The sequence below is a fragment of the Bos mutus genome, chromosome 23, assembly GCF_027580195.1.
Source record: "Bos mutus isolate GX-2022 chromosome 23, NWIPB_WYAK_1.1, whole genome shotgun sequence".
Lineage (NCBI taxonomy): Eukaryota > Metazoa > Chordata > Mammalia > Artiodactyla > Bovidae > Bos > Bos mutus.
In genome coordinates, this window is record NC_091639.1 from 36385977 (window position 1) to 36404050 (window position 18074).

The following is an 18074-nucleotide window of genomic DNA, read 5'->3' on the forward strand; positions in this document are numbered from 1 at the left end:
TCTGTTCCTCAGACTGGATAGTTTTAATTGACCTATCCTGAAGTTTACTGATTGTTTTTTTTCTTTTGGAGTCAAATATTCTGTTCTGGTGAACTAAAAAAAAAAAAAAGGTCATCTTAACTTTCAACTCTAGAATTTCTACTTGGTTCTTTTAAAAAAATTTTTTTTTTGTTAATATTCTTTTTTATGTAAGATATTCTCATACTTTCTCTAAGCGTGCTTCACTTTTTTTTTTTGAACATATGTGTAATAAATAAATTATACATCTAGATAATGAGTCATTGTCTAGGCTTCCTCCAGGTGTGTTTCTATTACACCTTTTATTTCTTGTGTATGGGAAATACTTTCCTGTTTCTTTGTGTATTTCAAATTTATTTATGTATTTCTGGCTACGTTGGCTCTTCATTGCCGTGCAGCCTTTACTTCAGTTGCGACGGCCGGGGGCCATTATCTAGTGGTGATGTGCTGGCTTCTCACTGCAGTGGCTTCTCTTGTTGCAGGGCACACAGGGCACACAGGTTTCAGTAGTTGTGGCATATGCGCTCAGGAGTTGCAGCTCCTGGACTCTAGAGCAGAGGCCCAATAGTTATGGTGCGTGGGCTCAGTTGCTCTGTGGCATGTGAAATCTTCCCAAATCAAGGAATGAACCTGTGTCTTCTGCATTGGCAGGTGGATTCTTCACCAGTGAGCCACCAGGGAAGCCCTCAAAATTTTGGGGGTTGGAAAACTGGATGTTATATGTAATGTAATATAACAGCTCTGAGAACCAGATTTCCACCCTCCCTAGAGTTTGTTATTGTTATTGCTGCCACTGGTTTGCTTAGTGAATTTTCTAGACTGACTCTGTAAAGTCTGTATTCTTTGTTGCTTGCAGCCTCTGAAATCACTGCTCACTTGCTTAATCATCAATTAATAACTGGATAGATCTGTCCTTAAATGCCTTAAATCAGTCCATCTCCAAACCTTTGATGAAGGAGTCTGTGTAGTGTTGGGGCACCCTCTCAATGCTCCAGAAGTTTATAACTGCCTTAGCCTTTACTTCATGCTTGTGCAGAGCCACACGATCAGCCAGAAGTGAGATATAATCACCTTCTTGGGTCTTTCCTGGGCATGCACATAGCCCGGCACAAGTATGCGGCCTTCTGGAGACTCAGGAATATATCATTACTTTTCAAAGCTCTCATAAACATATCATTCCACAAATTTTTATTGTAAGCCTTTTTCACCCTCTTGTTTGCTTCACTAACATTGCAACCTAGGGCAACTGTAATATTAAACACTTAACACTGATTTTTTTTTCAGTAAACACCGTGGGGAGAGGACTGTTTGCACTGAGTGAGCTCTGAGTCAGGTCAAACAATGACAATGCTGTGAGTGGGGCTTTTCCAGGACGTTTCCAGACAGGTCAGAGAAATGCAATTCTTTGGGCTCCAAACCTGTACTGCGCCCAGCTGTTGCTAGTCTCCTCTTGCTAGTTTGCACCGTCACACTTGCTCTGGCTGCAAGGCTGTTGTCTTTTCAAGGCTACCATGGAGTTGGGGAGAAGGGAGTGGGAATGGTTAGGTTAAAACACCATAAAGCTCACTGTTCTTACTGATATTCAGTCCTTTTTCTTGAGTAAGCACTCCTTGGACTGTTGTGAACCTTTGGGTATCTTCTAGGGTTCTAAAAAAGTTGACTTTTACTATATCTGCCACTGTTCTTATTGTTCTTGTGGAGACGTAATTTTGAAAGGTCCTTACCGCACTATATTTATTTTTAAATAGTATTTTTCTCTTAGGCCAGATGAGATTAGAAACATATGAAACTTCCCAGTGTCCAATGAAGAGGGGGGAAGATTGAGTTTGGATGAGGAGGCTCAACTGAAAGGAACTGGAGACAGAATTTGCCCATTTATATTTCTTTATTTAGTTTTTATTGTAGCAGTGTAATATAGAAATAGCCATAGAACGTATATAGGTGGCGCCTACATTTAAAAAATTTTATATAGCATTCTTTGAAGCTTTGCCATTTGGTTTTCTATTCTACTGCAGTTGCGGGGAAGGGGGAGTAAGCACATAGAAGATGGTATAATATTAAGACAACTGATAGAAAGAGAATGTTTAAGTTTAAAAATGTAGACATAACAATCATCAGGTGCCAGTATAGCACACTACAGTGCTCACTTTTCATAGGTTGTGAAAAGCTTTTCATAGCTAAATCAGAATGAAAATGCAAATTTATTCTGTGTCCATTACTTTTCAATATTAGAAATATCTGATATTTTAGAAGGTTTTCTATCAAAACTCAATAAAATGTTTAATGTTTGATACTTAAAGTCATAGACGTCATTTACCTAGTGCATTTGTGGCCAAGAAATATATTTCCAAATGACATTGTTAATGGGTTATTGCTATATAATTGGTGACAGATTCTGTTGAGTAGAAATATTCTGTAATAATTCAGCTCCAATGGCCCAAGGCTCTAGACTGGCCTTACCACCAGGCTGGCTCCTGTGAACCCAGCCTCCAGACCAGCTCCTGTGAAACCAGGCTCCCAGTCCACCCTACTCTTGGCTAAACTCTAGGACCCAGATGCCAGACCCACCTCAGTGATTCCCAATGCCGGGTCAGCCCCTGTGGACCCACCATTCAAGTTCACCCATGCAGGCATGACATCATCAAAGGAAATTAATAAAGCTCCAAAGACTAGCCCTAAAGAAATAGAGATCTGTGTGCTTTCTGACAAAGTATTTGATAACCACAAGAAAACAAATGTAGACAACTAAATGAAATTAGGAAAACAATACATAAGCAAAATGAAAAATTCAACAAAGAAATTGAAGCCATTAAAAAACAAGCAAACTAAAGTCCTAGGGTCAAGGAATACAATAACTTAATTGAAGATTCATTGGAAAGCTTCATAGTTGACTCATCCAAGCAGAAACAAGAATTGATTAACTAGAAAAAAAAGAGTCATTTGAAATCATCCAGTTAGAGAAGCAAAAAGAAAAGAGAATGAAAAGAGTGAAGAAAACCTACATGAAGCATGAGATAACATAAAAGAAACAAGCTACTCATTGTTAAATTCTCAGAAGAGAGGGATAAAGGGACTGAAAGCTTATTTAAAGAAATAATAAGAATTGTCAAATCTGGGGAGAGACTTGGATATCCCTGTTCATGAAACTAATATGTCACCCTAAAATTTCAGATCAAGACACATTAAAATAAAACTGTCTAAAATCAAAAACCAAGAGAAAATTTTAAAAACACCAAAAAACAAAAAAAACAACAAAAAACTGCCCACAATAAGGGAAACCCCATATGGCTATCAGCAGATTTCTTAGCATAAACTTTTCAGCCCAAGAGAGTGGGCTGACATATAAGTGTGGGGGGAAAAAAAAACTGCCAACCAAGAATACTTTACTGGCAAAGCTGTCTTTCAGAAATGAGGGAGAAATAAAAGTTGATAGAATTCATCACTAGACTTGCCTTACAAGATATGCTGAAAGGGGCTCTTCAAGCTGAATTGAAAAGACACTAATTAGTAACATGAAAACATGTGAAAATATAAACATAATGCTCAAGGTAAGTATATAGTCAAATTCAGAACACTTTAATACTGTAATATGGTGATGTGTTACCAGGCTTCCTTGGTAGCTCAGTGGTAAAGAATCTGCCTATCAATGCAGGAGATGCAAGTTTGATCCCTGGGTCAGGAAGATCCCCTGGAGAGGGAAATGGCAACTCACTCCAGTATTCTTGCCTGGAAAATTCCATGGACAGAGGAACCTGGTGGGCTAGAGTCCATGGGGTCACAAAAGAGTCAGACATGACTTAGCAATTAAACAACAACATGGTGATGTGCTAATTGCTTAACTCTAGTACAGAGTTTAAAGGACAAAAGTATTAAAAACTAAGTATAGCTACAATATTTTGTTAATAAATATACAGTATAAAAAGGGGCAAACTGTGATATCAAAAACATAAAATATGGGACAAGGAGTAAATGGGTAGAATTTTTATATGTGATCAAAGTTAAGCTTAAAATAATCTGTTATATTGTTAAGATATTTTATGTAAGTCTCATTGTAACCACAAAGCAAAAACCTGCAGGAGATACACAAAAGATAAAGAGGAAAGAATCAAAGCATCAATTTCCAAGGAAAGACAGAAGAGGAAGAAAGGGACAAAGGAACTACAAAATAGCTAGAAAGCAAGTTTTTTTTTTTTTCCTTAAACTAAATTGACAAACTTTTAGCTAGCCACCTAAGAGTAAAGGTAGAATTCCCTAGTAAATAAAATCAGAGATGAAAATGGGAACCTAACAGCTAACACCAAAGAAATGCAGACGATCATAAGAGACTCCTATGGGCATTTATATCCCAGCAAGCTGGATAACCTCAAAAAAGTTTTTAGAAATATACAATGAAGTGAGACTGAGTCATGGAGAAATGGAAACTTTGAATAGATCAATAACAATAAGGAAATTGAATTAGTAATCAAAAGTCTTTCAACAAAGAAAATCCTGAGTCCAGATTGTTTCACTAGTAAATTCTACCAAATACTTAAAAATTAATGCCAATCCTTCTCAAACTCTTCTAAAAACAGTTGGAGAGGAAGGAACATGTCTACATTCATTTTACGAGGTCAGCATTACACTGATACCAAAGCCAGATTAAGGACACCACAAGGAAACTATAGACTAATATCCCTGATGAATATAGATGCGAAAAATCCCAACAACATACTAGCAAACTGAATTCAACAGCACATTAAAAGGATCACACACCATGTTCAAGTAGGATTATCCCTGGAATGCAAGGATGATTTAACATGTGCAAATCAATAAGTGTGATACACCACATTCACAGAAGATAAAAATCGTACGATCATCTCAATAGGTGCAGGAAAAGCATTTGACAAAATTCAGCATTCTTGAATGCTGATAAAGCACTCAACCAAATTGAGTATAAAAAGAATGTACCTCAACATAATAAATGCCATATATAATGGAATCATAGTTAGCATCATACTCAATGGTGAAAGCTTTAAATCTTTCTCACTAAAACCAGGAATATGACAAAGGTACCCACTTTTACCACTTCCATTCAGCATAATACTGGAAGTCCTCCTCAGAGCAATTAGGCAAGGAAAAGGAATAAAAGGCAGCCAAATTTGAGAGAAAGAAGTAAAAATTCCTGTTTGTAGATCATATGATCTTACATAGAGAAAAATCCTAAAGAGTCCACCAAAAAACTGTTGGAACTAAGCAACAAATTCACTAAAGTTGCAGGATACAAAATCACTATACAGGTATCAGTTGTGTTTCTATATGCTAACAACAAAATATCTGAAATAAACGTAAAAGATGCAATTTCATTTACAATAGTATCAAAACCAATAAAATACTTAGGAATAAATTTAACCAAGAAAGTGAAAGATCTGTACGCTGAAAATTACAAGACATCAAAGAGAAAATTAAACAAGACACAAATAAATGGAAAAATATACCATGTTCATGGAGCAGAAGAATTAATGTTATTAAAATGAACAAGCCGCCTACAGCCACCTATAGATCTAATGCAATCCCTATTAAAATTTCAATGACATTTTTCACAAAAGCAGGTAAAAACACCTAAATTTCTTAAGGACTACAGAAGAATTTGAATAGCCAAGGCAGTCCTGAGAAAGAAGAACAAAGCTGGAGTCATATTTCCTGATTTCAAGAGAAGAGAAGGGGACTTTTGTACACTGTCAGTGAAATGTAAGCTGTTTTGCAGCCACCATTAAAAACAGTATGGAGTTTCCTTAAAAAATTAAAGATGGAACTACCATATGATATAGCAGCCCTACTTCTGGGGATACAGACATCTGTCAGTATCTGTGGAGGACTAATTCCAGGACCCCTTGCGTTCACCAAAATCCATGAATGCTCAAGTCCCATACTTGATTCTCTGTATCCATGGGTTTCGAATCTGTGGATTCAATGAACGTTGGGTGGAAACTTGAATCTACAGTTGGTTGAATCTGAAGGTGCAAAACCCACAAATGCAGAAGGCTTTTTGTATTTACTGAAAAAAGTCCACGTCAAAGTTCTAACCCAGGTTGTTCAAAGGTCAACTCTATATCCAAAGTAAATGAAATCACTGTCTCAAAGAGATGTCTGCACTCCCAGGGCAATTGGCAAGGCATGGAAAAACTTGTGTCCATCTATGGATGAATAGATAAAGACGTGGTATATATTTGCAATGGGATATTATTCAGTTATAAAAAAGAAGAAAATTCTTTTGTGACAACATGCATAGACCTTGAGAGCATTATGCTAAGTAAAATAAGTTAAAGACAAATACTGTATGTTCTCACTTATATGTGGAATCTATAAGAACAAACTCATAGAAATAGAGAGTAGAATGGTGGTTACCTGGGGCTGTGGAGTAGAGAAAATGGGGAGATGTTGGCCAAAGGATATAAGCTTCTAAATATAGGATGAGTAAGTTCTGGGCATCTAATATACAGCACAGTGACAATAATTAGCAGTACTGTATTATGTATTTATAAGTTGTAAAGAGAGAAAATCTTAAATGTTATCACCACAAAAAAGATACTTATTTGAGGTGATGAATGTGTTGATGGATTTATTAAATCAACTTATTGTGGTAATTATTTCACAATATATATTGAATCAATTCATCACATTGTACACCTTAATTTTATATAATGCCAACTTTATCTCAGTGAAGAGGGGACAAAAGAGAAATTATGTTAAAAACTAAGGAGATTTGTGTAGAGTTTGTAATAATATATTTCAATATTGGTTCATTAATTGTGAAAAATGTACAATATTAGTCTAAGATCTGAACAATAGAGGAAACCAGGCGTGGGGTATATGTGAACTCCCTATACTATCTTTGCAACTTTTCTGTAAATATAAAAGGGTCAACTACATTTGGCCCTTGAAAAATGAGGGGTTTAGGGCACCAACCCTCCCTGCAGTTGAAAATCCAAGTATAGCTTTACAGTTAGCCCCCTGTATTCCTGGTTTTGCATCGATGGATTAAACCAGCTGAGGATCAATTAGTATTGTAGTATGTATTTAGTGAAAAAATTCTGATTATATGTGGACCCGCATAGCTCAAACCCTTGTTGTCCAAGGGTTAATTATATTCTAAAATAAAAATTTTATTCAAACAACAGAAGAAAATATTTAAGATGACTGGATCCCATTTGAGTTACTAGTTCTTTCTTAGAGAAAAGGATTGATGTGCTAAGACTCCTAAATAAAAAATAATTCCTAGCTAGCTAGTCACATCCACAAATATTTCTATAGATATTTCTATAGATGTCTTTTCAGTAGTGTTGAATCAAATTGCTATTAAAATAGCCATATAATACAAATGATCCTGGGGGATGGCATGGCAACCCACTCCAGTATTCCTGCCTGGAAAATCCCATGGACAGGGGAGCCTGGAGGGCTACAGTTCAAAGTGTCGCAGAGTCGGACACGATGAAGCGACTTAGCATGCGTGCATGCGTAATACAAATACAATTAGCCATTTTGATATTAAAAGTGTGTCGTTCCTTTATGCAGCGTCCTGGCGGGTTACAATGGTACCATCTTTGCATATGGACAAACAGGCAGCGGTAAGACGTTCACCATCACGGGCGGGGCGGAGCGCTACAGCGACAGAGGCATCATCCCAAGGACACTGTCATACATTTTTGAGCAATTACAAAAGGTATGAAGCTTCCAGTTCATTTTATGCTCGATACATTCCGCAGAAATTTACTGTGGGTGGAAAATTCACTGTGACATTTTATTGTATTGTATACAAATGAGGAAATACTGCGTAGTAACTCTGGCCATAATTTACATTTAAGGAAAGTTTGGGGTTTTGCTGAAAAGGTAGAAATCCAGAAGGTGCCTCATTTTAAGTGATTCTGCTTCAGCAAAGACTCAAAGGGAGTTCCTTCTGATACATCCATGGAGGTTAAAAGAACAGATAACACATTTTTCCAACTAATATCTTCTATTTCTCATTAAGAAATTGAAAAATATCTTTTATTTTAGCTACTAAAGCAGTGAAAAGGATACTGTGGCTTTACCTCCTTCACACTTTTATTGGAAGCCCAGAGGAATTTACCACAGTAAACATCCTATTGCAATTAATATTGTTATGAAGAGGAGTTTCCTTTCTATAGTATATGCATCATTTATTGTATAGTTCCAAATGCCTGTTTCTTTTTTCTTTTTTTGAAGTAGCAAAGGGTAGCTTTATTACTTTTGCTACGCAAAGGGGGACACAGCGGGTTGCTGCCTCAAAAAACTATGTCCCCCAAGTATCTGTTTCTGTATCAAGATTTAGCACAACTTACAGTGTAGGTATCTCTATCCCCATTTTAAAACTGAGAAAACTGACAATGAGGCTGGCTTTATTTTGCTGGCTGTTTTTAAACAAATCCTACACAATGAGTCACTTCAATTCTCTAGGTTTCAGTTCTCCTCTGAAAATAGGGACTGCATTGTACTAGACAATCTCTGGCATCTCTGCTAGTTCCTGCACTTCTTTGGTTGTATCACTTCTGTGTAACGAATGGCCTAACTGGGTCAGTGTAACAGTGTTTCCAAAATTTCTCCACTGTATACTGCTTACATTTTGAGTTGCAAAGATGAGAATTGCTGAGATATGCAGAATTCTAATTTCCACCCATAAAGTAGCAATTACCCATTAGTTCAGCTCATCTCTCCCTAGCACAAACATGCCAGCTCTGCGTGCCAGAAAATTTGGGAAGGAAAGGATTGAGTATAATATATATGTTGAATCCAAATTCTTCCTTTTCATTTACTCATTTATTTCTGACATTAGCTGTTTTGTTTCGTTCCCAGATCTCACAAACTGGGAATATAATTTCTAGGAGTTTTTGTGGCTTAATGTAGGAGTGTGCTGTCTTGGGGAAATCACTGAAGGTGGTACAGGCCAACCTGGTTCTCAGTGTTCCGCTTAACAGGGTGTGGACTCGGGCAGTTGCTCGATGTCTCAGGCTTGTGGAGTGGCTTTGAGAATTGAATATACTGTATTTAAAGATACTGTCCAATTCCTGGCACATAGGCAATGCTCAAAACACGATAGCTATCACTACAGCCATTAATGTCTTCTGGCCAATTGACTTCTGACCAATTTCAAAGAACCCTTTGAAACTTAGAACGAATGGAGCTAATCCCCTAATTAAGTTTAACAAAATAAATTCTTTCCTAATATAAAATATATTTGTCTTTAAATTTCATCTGTGGTTACCAAAATACAGTTTTTAAAGTCTAAATATCTCCCAAGTACCTACTTGGGTTCATTGTTTTATATCTGTTTGTCATTGACATTACTCTAAACCTCATTTCATTCTGAATGATTCTAAATAACCTCCTGGACTTGGAGGGACCCCCATCCAGGACAACTCCTTATAAACGAACAGATTAACAGGATGGGGCACAATGCGTTTGTTATAAACCGACTGAACTGTGGCAGAACGAGCCAGAGGCAGCTTTGAAATTCTTCATAAAGTTTTTCTTTACTTCTTAGCTGAGAAATGCCGACAGGTACTCAGCTGCCCCAGTTGACTGCTTTAGAAGTCACGTGGTGCTCTCCAGACTCCTTAAAGGAAACATTTGACTTATGCAAAGTATTTATCTCAAGACAAACTAAGAACTAGTGCATACCAGGTGCTAAAATGCCTGTGAATGGGTGATAGCACATTTGCAAAGATTTTCAAAGATGAAAATTGATTCCATTTATTTTAGAAATCACCACTCATTATTTTTGAGTATTGTGAGGCTCATACTTGTTTGGGGGCAGGAGAAAAGGCTGTCTGCAGGGAACATGTGTGTTACATTACAGTCTGGCACTCCTAAACAGTAAAAAAAAAAAAGGAGTAATAAGGAAAGGTAGCTGCCACATAGCTCAGTGAATTTTAAGTGTGTATTCCAAGAAAAGCCCAGAAAACGCAGGAGCTGGAGGAGCCAAAGGAATTATCCCTATCATCTCAGGGCAATGGACTTGCCATTTTCCTGACTTTTTTAATTTCTTCTGGTTTCTGAAAGAAGAGTTTCTTCCCTGTGGATGAACATACAGTTTGTTCTTTTTGCCTTTCTTTTCCTTTCTTTCTGTATTCACATACTGAATTCTCTGTTTGGAGGCTTTCAGAAATAATAATAGCAGCAGCAGCAATGATTTATTGGTGCCTATTAACATTTATTGGTGCCTAGCATTGTTGTTAGGATTTAAAATACAGAGACTTATTTCTCCATTACAATAGTTCTGCAATTAAAGGTTATTATCCCTGATTTCGTGATTAAACATGAGGCTAAGGGCGCAGGATCACTCAGTTATAAAGGCAGAGCCACCGCTCTAACCCAGCTTTGTCTGGTGCTGAGATGAATTCATATTTGTACACTAAAATCTCAAGCCATAATCGATGAGACATGTCAGATATGTTCAGATAAGTTTTAGACATGTGTTGTTTCAGACAGGATCTCAGGATGTTGCTGAGTGATTCCCCTTGGATTGTAACTTGCTCTTAGAATCTTTCAGGGATGGACAGCACGTACGTTGATCATGGAGCACTTTTTTCCACAAGTATTTTAAGCTGTATTTTAGGAAACATTGGCTTAGACTAAAGGCCACTCAGACTGTCTAGCGTTGAAGTGTGTATTTGTAGGCTCTTGTTTCCTGCACGAATGTAAGCTATAGCCCCCTAAATTATGTTGATATGATGCCTTTACTAAACGAGGACACTAATATAATTGATAGATCATTTGTCAGTGTTAGCGGCCAGCATCACCTACATCAAGATTTCCAGCATTTGGTTGGGAGAAGTTGTTTAGTAGAGATTCAGTCCATGCTGTCACTTTTGCAGAACACCAGACATGGCATTTCAGCTGTAGTTTGAGTATCCCACTGTAGTCATGTGCTAGCTGAGAACTGCCTTAATTTTTCATGTATTATTTCATTTTTATGAAGTGGTAGTATCTTTATGTGGATAGTTTGGGCCATTTTAGGGCCAGAGAATCATATTAATTTCAACCTGAAGAACACACAGTCCTTATCCAACTTCCTCACTTCAGCAGGTGTGGAACAGAGGCCTGACCTGGTAGCAGCTCAGAGTTGCCAGGACCAGGATTCCAGATTTGGATTTGCAGGCCGTGATTCTTTTCCCATCTTCTCCTTCTTTGAATAATACCTGTCAAATGGGTTTTCTTGAATATAGAAAAGAATCCTACCTATAAATATCCACTCTGACAATCTGCCGATCTTCTTGCCAGAAGACACAAATATACTCTCCTCTTATGAGTAGCAGGACTCTTAGTATTTGCAGAAATGGAAGCATTTCTGTCTTGGGGGAAACAAGAAGAGGTGCTCTTATTGATACTTTGTATTGAAAAACAGAGCTTGAATTTTTCTTGAGACCTGAAAAAAAAAAAAAAAATCCCCTGTTTTATTCCATCTAAGAGGGAGTGAGTTCTTTCTGTCTGTTGACAGAACTGAGACAAGGACCAGTCACCTTGACTTCTATCTTAATTACTTTGATGCCTGTATCATTGCATCTCAGCAATGACGCACAGAAAAGGCCTTTCTGTAATCAATAGCTGAATATCTCTAATTTGCCTCTTGGGCAAGGAAAATTAACCCAACAGGTAGGGTATAAGTGGAGTAGGAAACGGCAACCCACTCCAGTATTCTTGCCTGGGACATCCCATGAACAGAGGATCCTGATGGGCTACAGTCCATGGGGTCACAAAGAGTCATACACGACTGAGCAATTGAGCATGCAAGGTATAAGTAGTGAGCTGTTAATGTCCATCTTACTGTTACTGTTAATGTCCATCTTATTGTTATCCCCTGGAATTCACTTTCCACATCTATTTACTGTCTGTTATCTGTCATTGGAAATTTGAATATTAGAAAAGTTAAAAAGAAATTATGATTGAAGATGGAAATTCTTTGGCTACTGAAGTTTTTAAACTGAAATAACAATTCTGTGTTCTGTTTTTTTCTCTTTTTTTTCCTGTCTGAAAGTAAAAAATAGTGTTTTATACAGTTCTGCAACCAAGTTGGTCCATTTCAAGTGTATATTGACTTTTTACATATAATGTGGAAACAATAAAAAATAACAGACTGAAGTTGCTTGTAATCATGGATGTTGGCCATCTTAAAAAAAAAGCTTCATGCATATGGTAACTGGCAACTTGAAAGTGTCACGAACTGAAAATGAAAACCATGCAAAGTGAGAGAGTGAAGGAGAGAAACTGTAAGGGAACTAAAGATAAATGTGTTCATCTCTCTCTAAGCTGAATCATGATTTATAGCCATTTAATAACATCTTTCTCTTTCCCAATCAGGACAGCAGCAAAATATATACAACGCACATTTCCTATTTGGAAATCTACAATGAATGTGGTTATGATCTATTGGATCCAAGACATGAAGCCTCCAGTTTGGAAGATTTGCCGTGAGTAGCAGAACAACAAAGAGTGGGGGGAAATTACTTTCAGATGTTCCCTTCAATTGTTTTCTTTGAAACTTTGTATGTTTCTGGTCTCAATCATAATTAACAAATACTGGATAACAGAATCTTTTTGTAGTATAGTGGATATTTTTTCCAGTTATGACAAATAGACAGTAGTGATGGGACCTAAAATTGCTTGAAACTCCATTCTTGAAACAGTCTTTCTTGGAGCTGGTACAAGCGGATACAGTGACTGTTCTCAGAGTGGGTGCCGAGAGGACTGATGGGCTCTGACAACACCGCTTTACTCCTGCCACGTGAAATGAGACCATTTTACTCCTCCAATTGTGGCCTTTCTCTGAGGAAGATATTCAAATTAGCAATAAAAGAATTCGAAAGAGAGAAAGTAAAACTTTAGTTAGTGTTGGTCACTCAGTCGTGTCTGACTCTTTGTGACCCCATGGACTGTAGTCCGTCAGGCTCCTCTGTCCAGGGAATTCTCCAGGCAAGAATACTGAAGTGGGTTGCCAGTTCCCTTCTCCAGGGGATCTTCCCAACCCAGGGATCAAACGCCAGTCTCCTGAATTGCAGGCAGAGTCTTTACCATCGGAGTCACCAGAGAAGAGAGAAAATAAAACTTTGTTTTCCCCAAATGCTTCTCTACAGTTATTGACTAACATTGACATGCTTCTGGTCAGATTGGCACTGATAGTTTCATAACTGAAACAGAAATAGAGTCTTCAGAACTTATCTCACAATGGAATAAGTTACTCTGTAAGCATATATGTAATATTCCTCACTGTTTGCTTGAATATTTGCCTAAGTTATACATATATTTAGTAATAATTCATATACTTTTGTGCAGACATCTTTAGAATGTTGGTAGAGCCAAGAAAATGTATTGTGATATTTTTCTTATTAACTATTCTAAGACAGTTTAAACTATATGTTAATCCTCTACCAAAAAGGTCAACAGCGATTTGCTTATTTTAATTTGCAAAGGAAACAAGAAGAGATCATAAAAATATATATATAAAGAATATATAAAAACATATATATTCTTCTGTAAATGTTGATTAAGAGTTTTTACATCTCATCTTTTTTATGCTAACAGTATTTTCTAGAGGGAATTAGGAAAGGGGATTATTGTTGGTACTCTTAACATTTGTATAAAAATTAAGAGAAAGGAAAGACTACTGACTCCATGGAAGAAATTGCTCTTAAAGAAATCATTGGAATTAAGTTTACAAAAAAGGAAACAGTTTCCTCACGGAAAGGATAGAAGCAATAGTGTTTAAGACAGAAAGGCTATGTGTCGAGGAGTCATGTGAAGTGAAAGCAGAAAGGCCAACTGAAGCCAGCCTTTGGGGGACTTGAATGACAGGTTTTTGGTATGAGATTGATCTTTATTCTAATAGGCTTCTTAATGAGTCTCCTAGCCTCCAGTCTAATCTATGTACCTCTAGGATAACTATTGCATTCCAGGTGGCACTAGTGGTAAAGAAGTCTCCTGCCAGTACAGGAGACATAAGAGATGTGGGTTCAGTCCCTGGGTGGGAAAGATCCCCTGGAGGAGGGCATGGCAACCCGCTCCAGTATTCTTGCCTGGAGAATCCCCATGGACAGAGGAGCCTGGCGGGCTGCAGTCCATGGGGTTGCAAAGAGTTGGACATGACTGAAGTGACTGAGCAAGCATGCAAAATTGCTTTTAACAAGCCATATCTACCCTGAAGAGCTTGAAGCATGTTTAGTAATAAACCCAGAAATGAAGGGCTTGACTGTGATGAACATGGAGGAGAGAGAAATCTGAGAGATACGCAATAAATAAGAGGAAAGGAAGGAAGAAAGGGAGAGAGAGACAGAGAGAGAGAGAGAGGAGACAGGTCTGAGTCTGAGTAATTAGGTGCAGTCTAACTATGGGAAGACCAAGGAGTGAGAAAAGCCCTTTGAGCTCTAAGAGAGGTGATGTGATCTAGAGGAAAGAGCACTTGATTAGAAGGCAGGGAATTTGGGTTCTAGTCCCAAACCTGCAAGCTTAAACCATTTTTTTCACTTTCCTGGATTTCTCTTTGTCTGTAAAATGTGGGCATTGGATTATATAATATTTAACAACCATCCAACCTCCAGTGTCTAAAGTTCACAGATTAGTGATCTCATAGGGTGGTAGAATTTATTTGGTGGTTCTTCTCCCCTTCACAGAAGAATAAGAAGTGCTCTAGGTATGTTCTGTTGTCCTGCTAGAAAATACCCTCAGGCCTCTTGAGAGCAAGAGAAAGGCTTAACTCCCTCCGAGACTCTCCTTTTCCCAGCATGCCTGGCATTTAGCCATGGTTCTCAGTGTTGGTGGGGTTGTCCCTATAGCTGGTGCCAGCTTCCTGTCTGAAACTGCAGTTCCTTCTTTAGTAGCTTTGTCTTCTTGCTGGAGAAGGAGTTCACTGACTCAAGTCAAAAGTGCCCTCAGTTACAAAACAGATGTTTTTAATGAACTACCCCACACCCCACCCCACCCCCACACGCACACACACACATACAAAAGTGGTCTGAAAGTTTCTTATGTTTCAGACTATAATTACATGACAACAAATCTCATTAAAATAAAAATGAGAAGATTCTCATTAAGAAAGGAGATTCCCATATCCCAAGACTGTATCCTGTGTACTTCAGATGCATTCAATAGTATAAAATCCCAGAACAGCTCAGAGCTTTGTAGTCTTTTGGTGTGGGGATAATGGGATTTGACTGGTATTGAGTCTGCTAGTTTTCTGGGGATTTTGAAGGTTTTACCTTTTACTAAGATGATAAAGCAAGTCTTTATAATGGGATATGACTTTTGTTGTACCTGGATTGGATTAAGAGTGTGGATGCACTGTTAATCTGGTTTTACACTCCTGAACCAGAACAGGCTTTAACTCTGAAATCCTGTCTGTCTGGTTGACTGGCTGTATTTGTTGTGAGCGGGAATGTTCCAAACACTCTGAATAACATTCAAAATTACTAGGCAAGATGTCTGTTGACCTTGGTTCTCTCTTGAAGTCATCCATTTGAGGAACAATGACAATACACATTTTTGATCCCTTCCATATTTTTATACTTGGGTTAACCATGTGACAGAGAATTCAAGGTGATTTTGATATGGCACAATAATAGCATCAGTAATAGGTTCCTGGAACAACAGACTGGTTCCAAATAGGAAAAGGAGTATGTCAAGGCTGTATATTGTCACCCTGCTTATTTAACTTCTATGCAGAGTACATCATGCGAAACGCTGGGCTGGAAGAAGCACAAGCTGGAATCAAGATTGCCGGGAGAAATATCAATAACCTCAGATATGCAGATGACACCACCCTTATGGCAGAAAGTGAAGAGGAACTCAAAAGCCTCTTGATGAAAGTGAAAGTGGAGAGTGAAAAAGTTGGCTTAAAGCTCAACATTCAGAAAACGAAGATCATGGCATCTGGTCCCATCACTTCATGGGAAATAGATGGGGAAAGAGTGGAAACAGTGTCAGACTTTATTTTGGGGGGCTCCAAAATCACTGCAGATAGTGATTGCAGCCATAAAACTAAAAGATGCTTACTCCTTGGAAGGAAAGTTATGACCAACCTAGATAGCATACTCAAAAGCAGAGACATTACCTTGCCAACAAAGGTCCGTCTAGTCAAGGCTATGGTTTTTCCAGTGGTCATGTATGGGTGTGAGAGTTGGACTGTGAAGAAAGCTAAATGCCAAAGAATTGATGCTTTTGAACTGTGGTGTTAGAGAAGACTCTTGAGAGTCCCTTAGACTGCAAGGAAATCCAACCAGTCCATTCTGAAGGAGATCAGCCCTGGGTGTTCTTCAGAAGGACTGATGCTAAAGCTGAAACTCCAGTACTTTGGCCACCTCATGCGAAGAGTTGACTCATTGGAAAAGACTCTGATGCTGGGAGGGATTGGGGGTAGGAGGAGAAGGGGACGACAGAGGTTGAGATGGCTGGGTGGCATCACTGACTCGATGGACATGAGTCTGAGAGAACTCCGGGAGTTGGTGATGGCCAGGGAGGCCTGGCGTGCTGCGATTCATGGGGTCACAAAGAGTCGGACACGACTGAGTGACTGAACCGAACTGAACTGAATAGGTTCCTTAGCACTGAGCAGCACAGCTTCCTCCCAAGTCACGTGATGGACACCCGCCCTTGCTCTTCTCACGTGTACTTTGCCTTTTCTGTTTCTTTGTCCTCTTATATTCTAATGGGTTCCATCTCTCTGCTCTTGCAGATGCATTTACAAGCCTGTTGACTTCCTGTGGTCTTTGTATATGTACTGCCAGGGCACCAAGCTAAAGTCAATCCCTTTTTGCAATTATTGCTCTAGTCATTTCTCAATGAGTTTTTAGATATAAGGCTAAAAGTATGACCTGTGAAGGAATAAAACAGGTAAGTTGAATTCATTAAAGTTAAAAACATCGGCTGTCTGAAAGGCACTTTCAGTAGTTTAAAAAGACAAACCAGAGACTCAGAGAAGTTATTTACCAAACACATATCTGATAAAGGACTTGTATCCAAAGTATTCAAAGAACTCTTAAAATGCAACAGTAAGAAAACAATTCAGTTAAGAAGCGAGGAAGAAATCTGAAGAGACATCTCACCAAAGAAGATATATAGATGGTAAATAAGTGTATGAAAAGATGGTCAACATCATCTGTCATTGAAGAATTGTTAAAACACAAGATACCACCACACACCTTTTAAAGCTGTTAAACTAGCAATATCAAATGCTGACAAGAATGTAATGCAAGTCGAATTGCATTATTATCATTGCTGGTGGGCAAGCAAAATAGTATGGCCACTCTGGAAGACAGTTTCTAATTTCTTACAAAATTAAGCATAAGTCTTACCATAATATGATCCAGCAATCACACTCCTAGGTATTTAACTAAATGAGGTGAAAATTTATGACAGCGTGAAAACCTACCCACACATGGATATAGCAGCCTTATTCATAATTACCAAAAACCAAAAGTAAGCAAGATATTTCTCAATAGGCAAATAGAAAAACAGTGGTACATCCATGTAGTGGAATATTATTTGGCCATAAAAATAAATGAGCTATTAAACCATGGAAAGACATGGAGGAACATTAAATGTATAGTGCTAAGTGCAAAAGCCAGCAAAAAAAGTCTGCACGCTCGATGATTGCAACTGTATGACATTCTGGAAAAGGCAGAACTATAGATACAGTAGAAATATCAGTGTTTGCCAGTGGTTGAAAGGGTTGCCAAGGGTAGAAGGATGAATAAGTGAAGCGCAGATGATTTGGGGGACAGTGAGACTATCAGATTTGATACTGTAACGGTAGGCATATAACTTCACCCATTTGTACAAACTCACAGAACTTGCAACACAGAGAGCGAGCCCTGATGTAAACTATGGATCTTCAGTTTAAGAAAATGACAATAACAGAAAGGAATGAACTGTTGATACACTTAACAACTTGGATGAATCTCCAGGGAATTATGCTGAGTGGAAAAAAAGCCAATCCCAAAAGATAATATGCTTTGTGATTTCACTTATGTAATGTTCATTAATTGGCAGAGTTATAGAAGTAAGTAACAGATCAG

The 18074-nt window shown here is 38.1% G+C and overlaps 1 protein-coding gene across 3 annotated transcripts in view; it reads left to right on the forward strand.

The window, feature by feature from the left end:
* Positions 1 to 18074, forward strand: part of KIF6 (kinesin family member 6) — a 428472-nt gene that overhangs the window by 84839 nt on the left and 325559 nt on the right. For all 3 annotated transcript variants that reach the window (XM_070360917.1, XM_070360918.1, XM_070360916.1), the window contains exons 4-5: positions 7570 to 7717; positions 12370 to 12479. In XM_070360917.1, coding sequence (XP_070217018.1) covers positions 7570 to 7717; positions 12370 to 12479 — 258 coding nt within the window. The remainder of the gene's footprint in view (positions 1 to 7569; positions 7718 to 12369; positions 12480 to 18074) is intronic.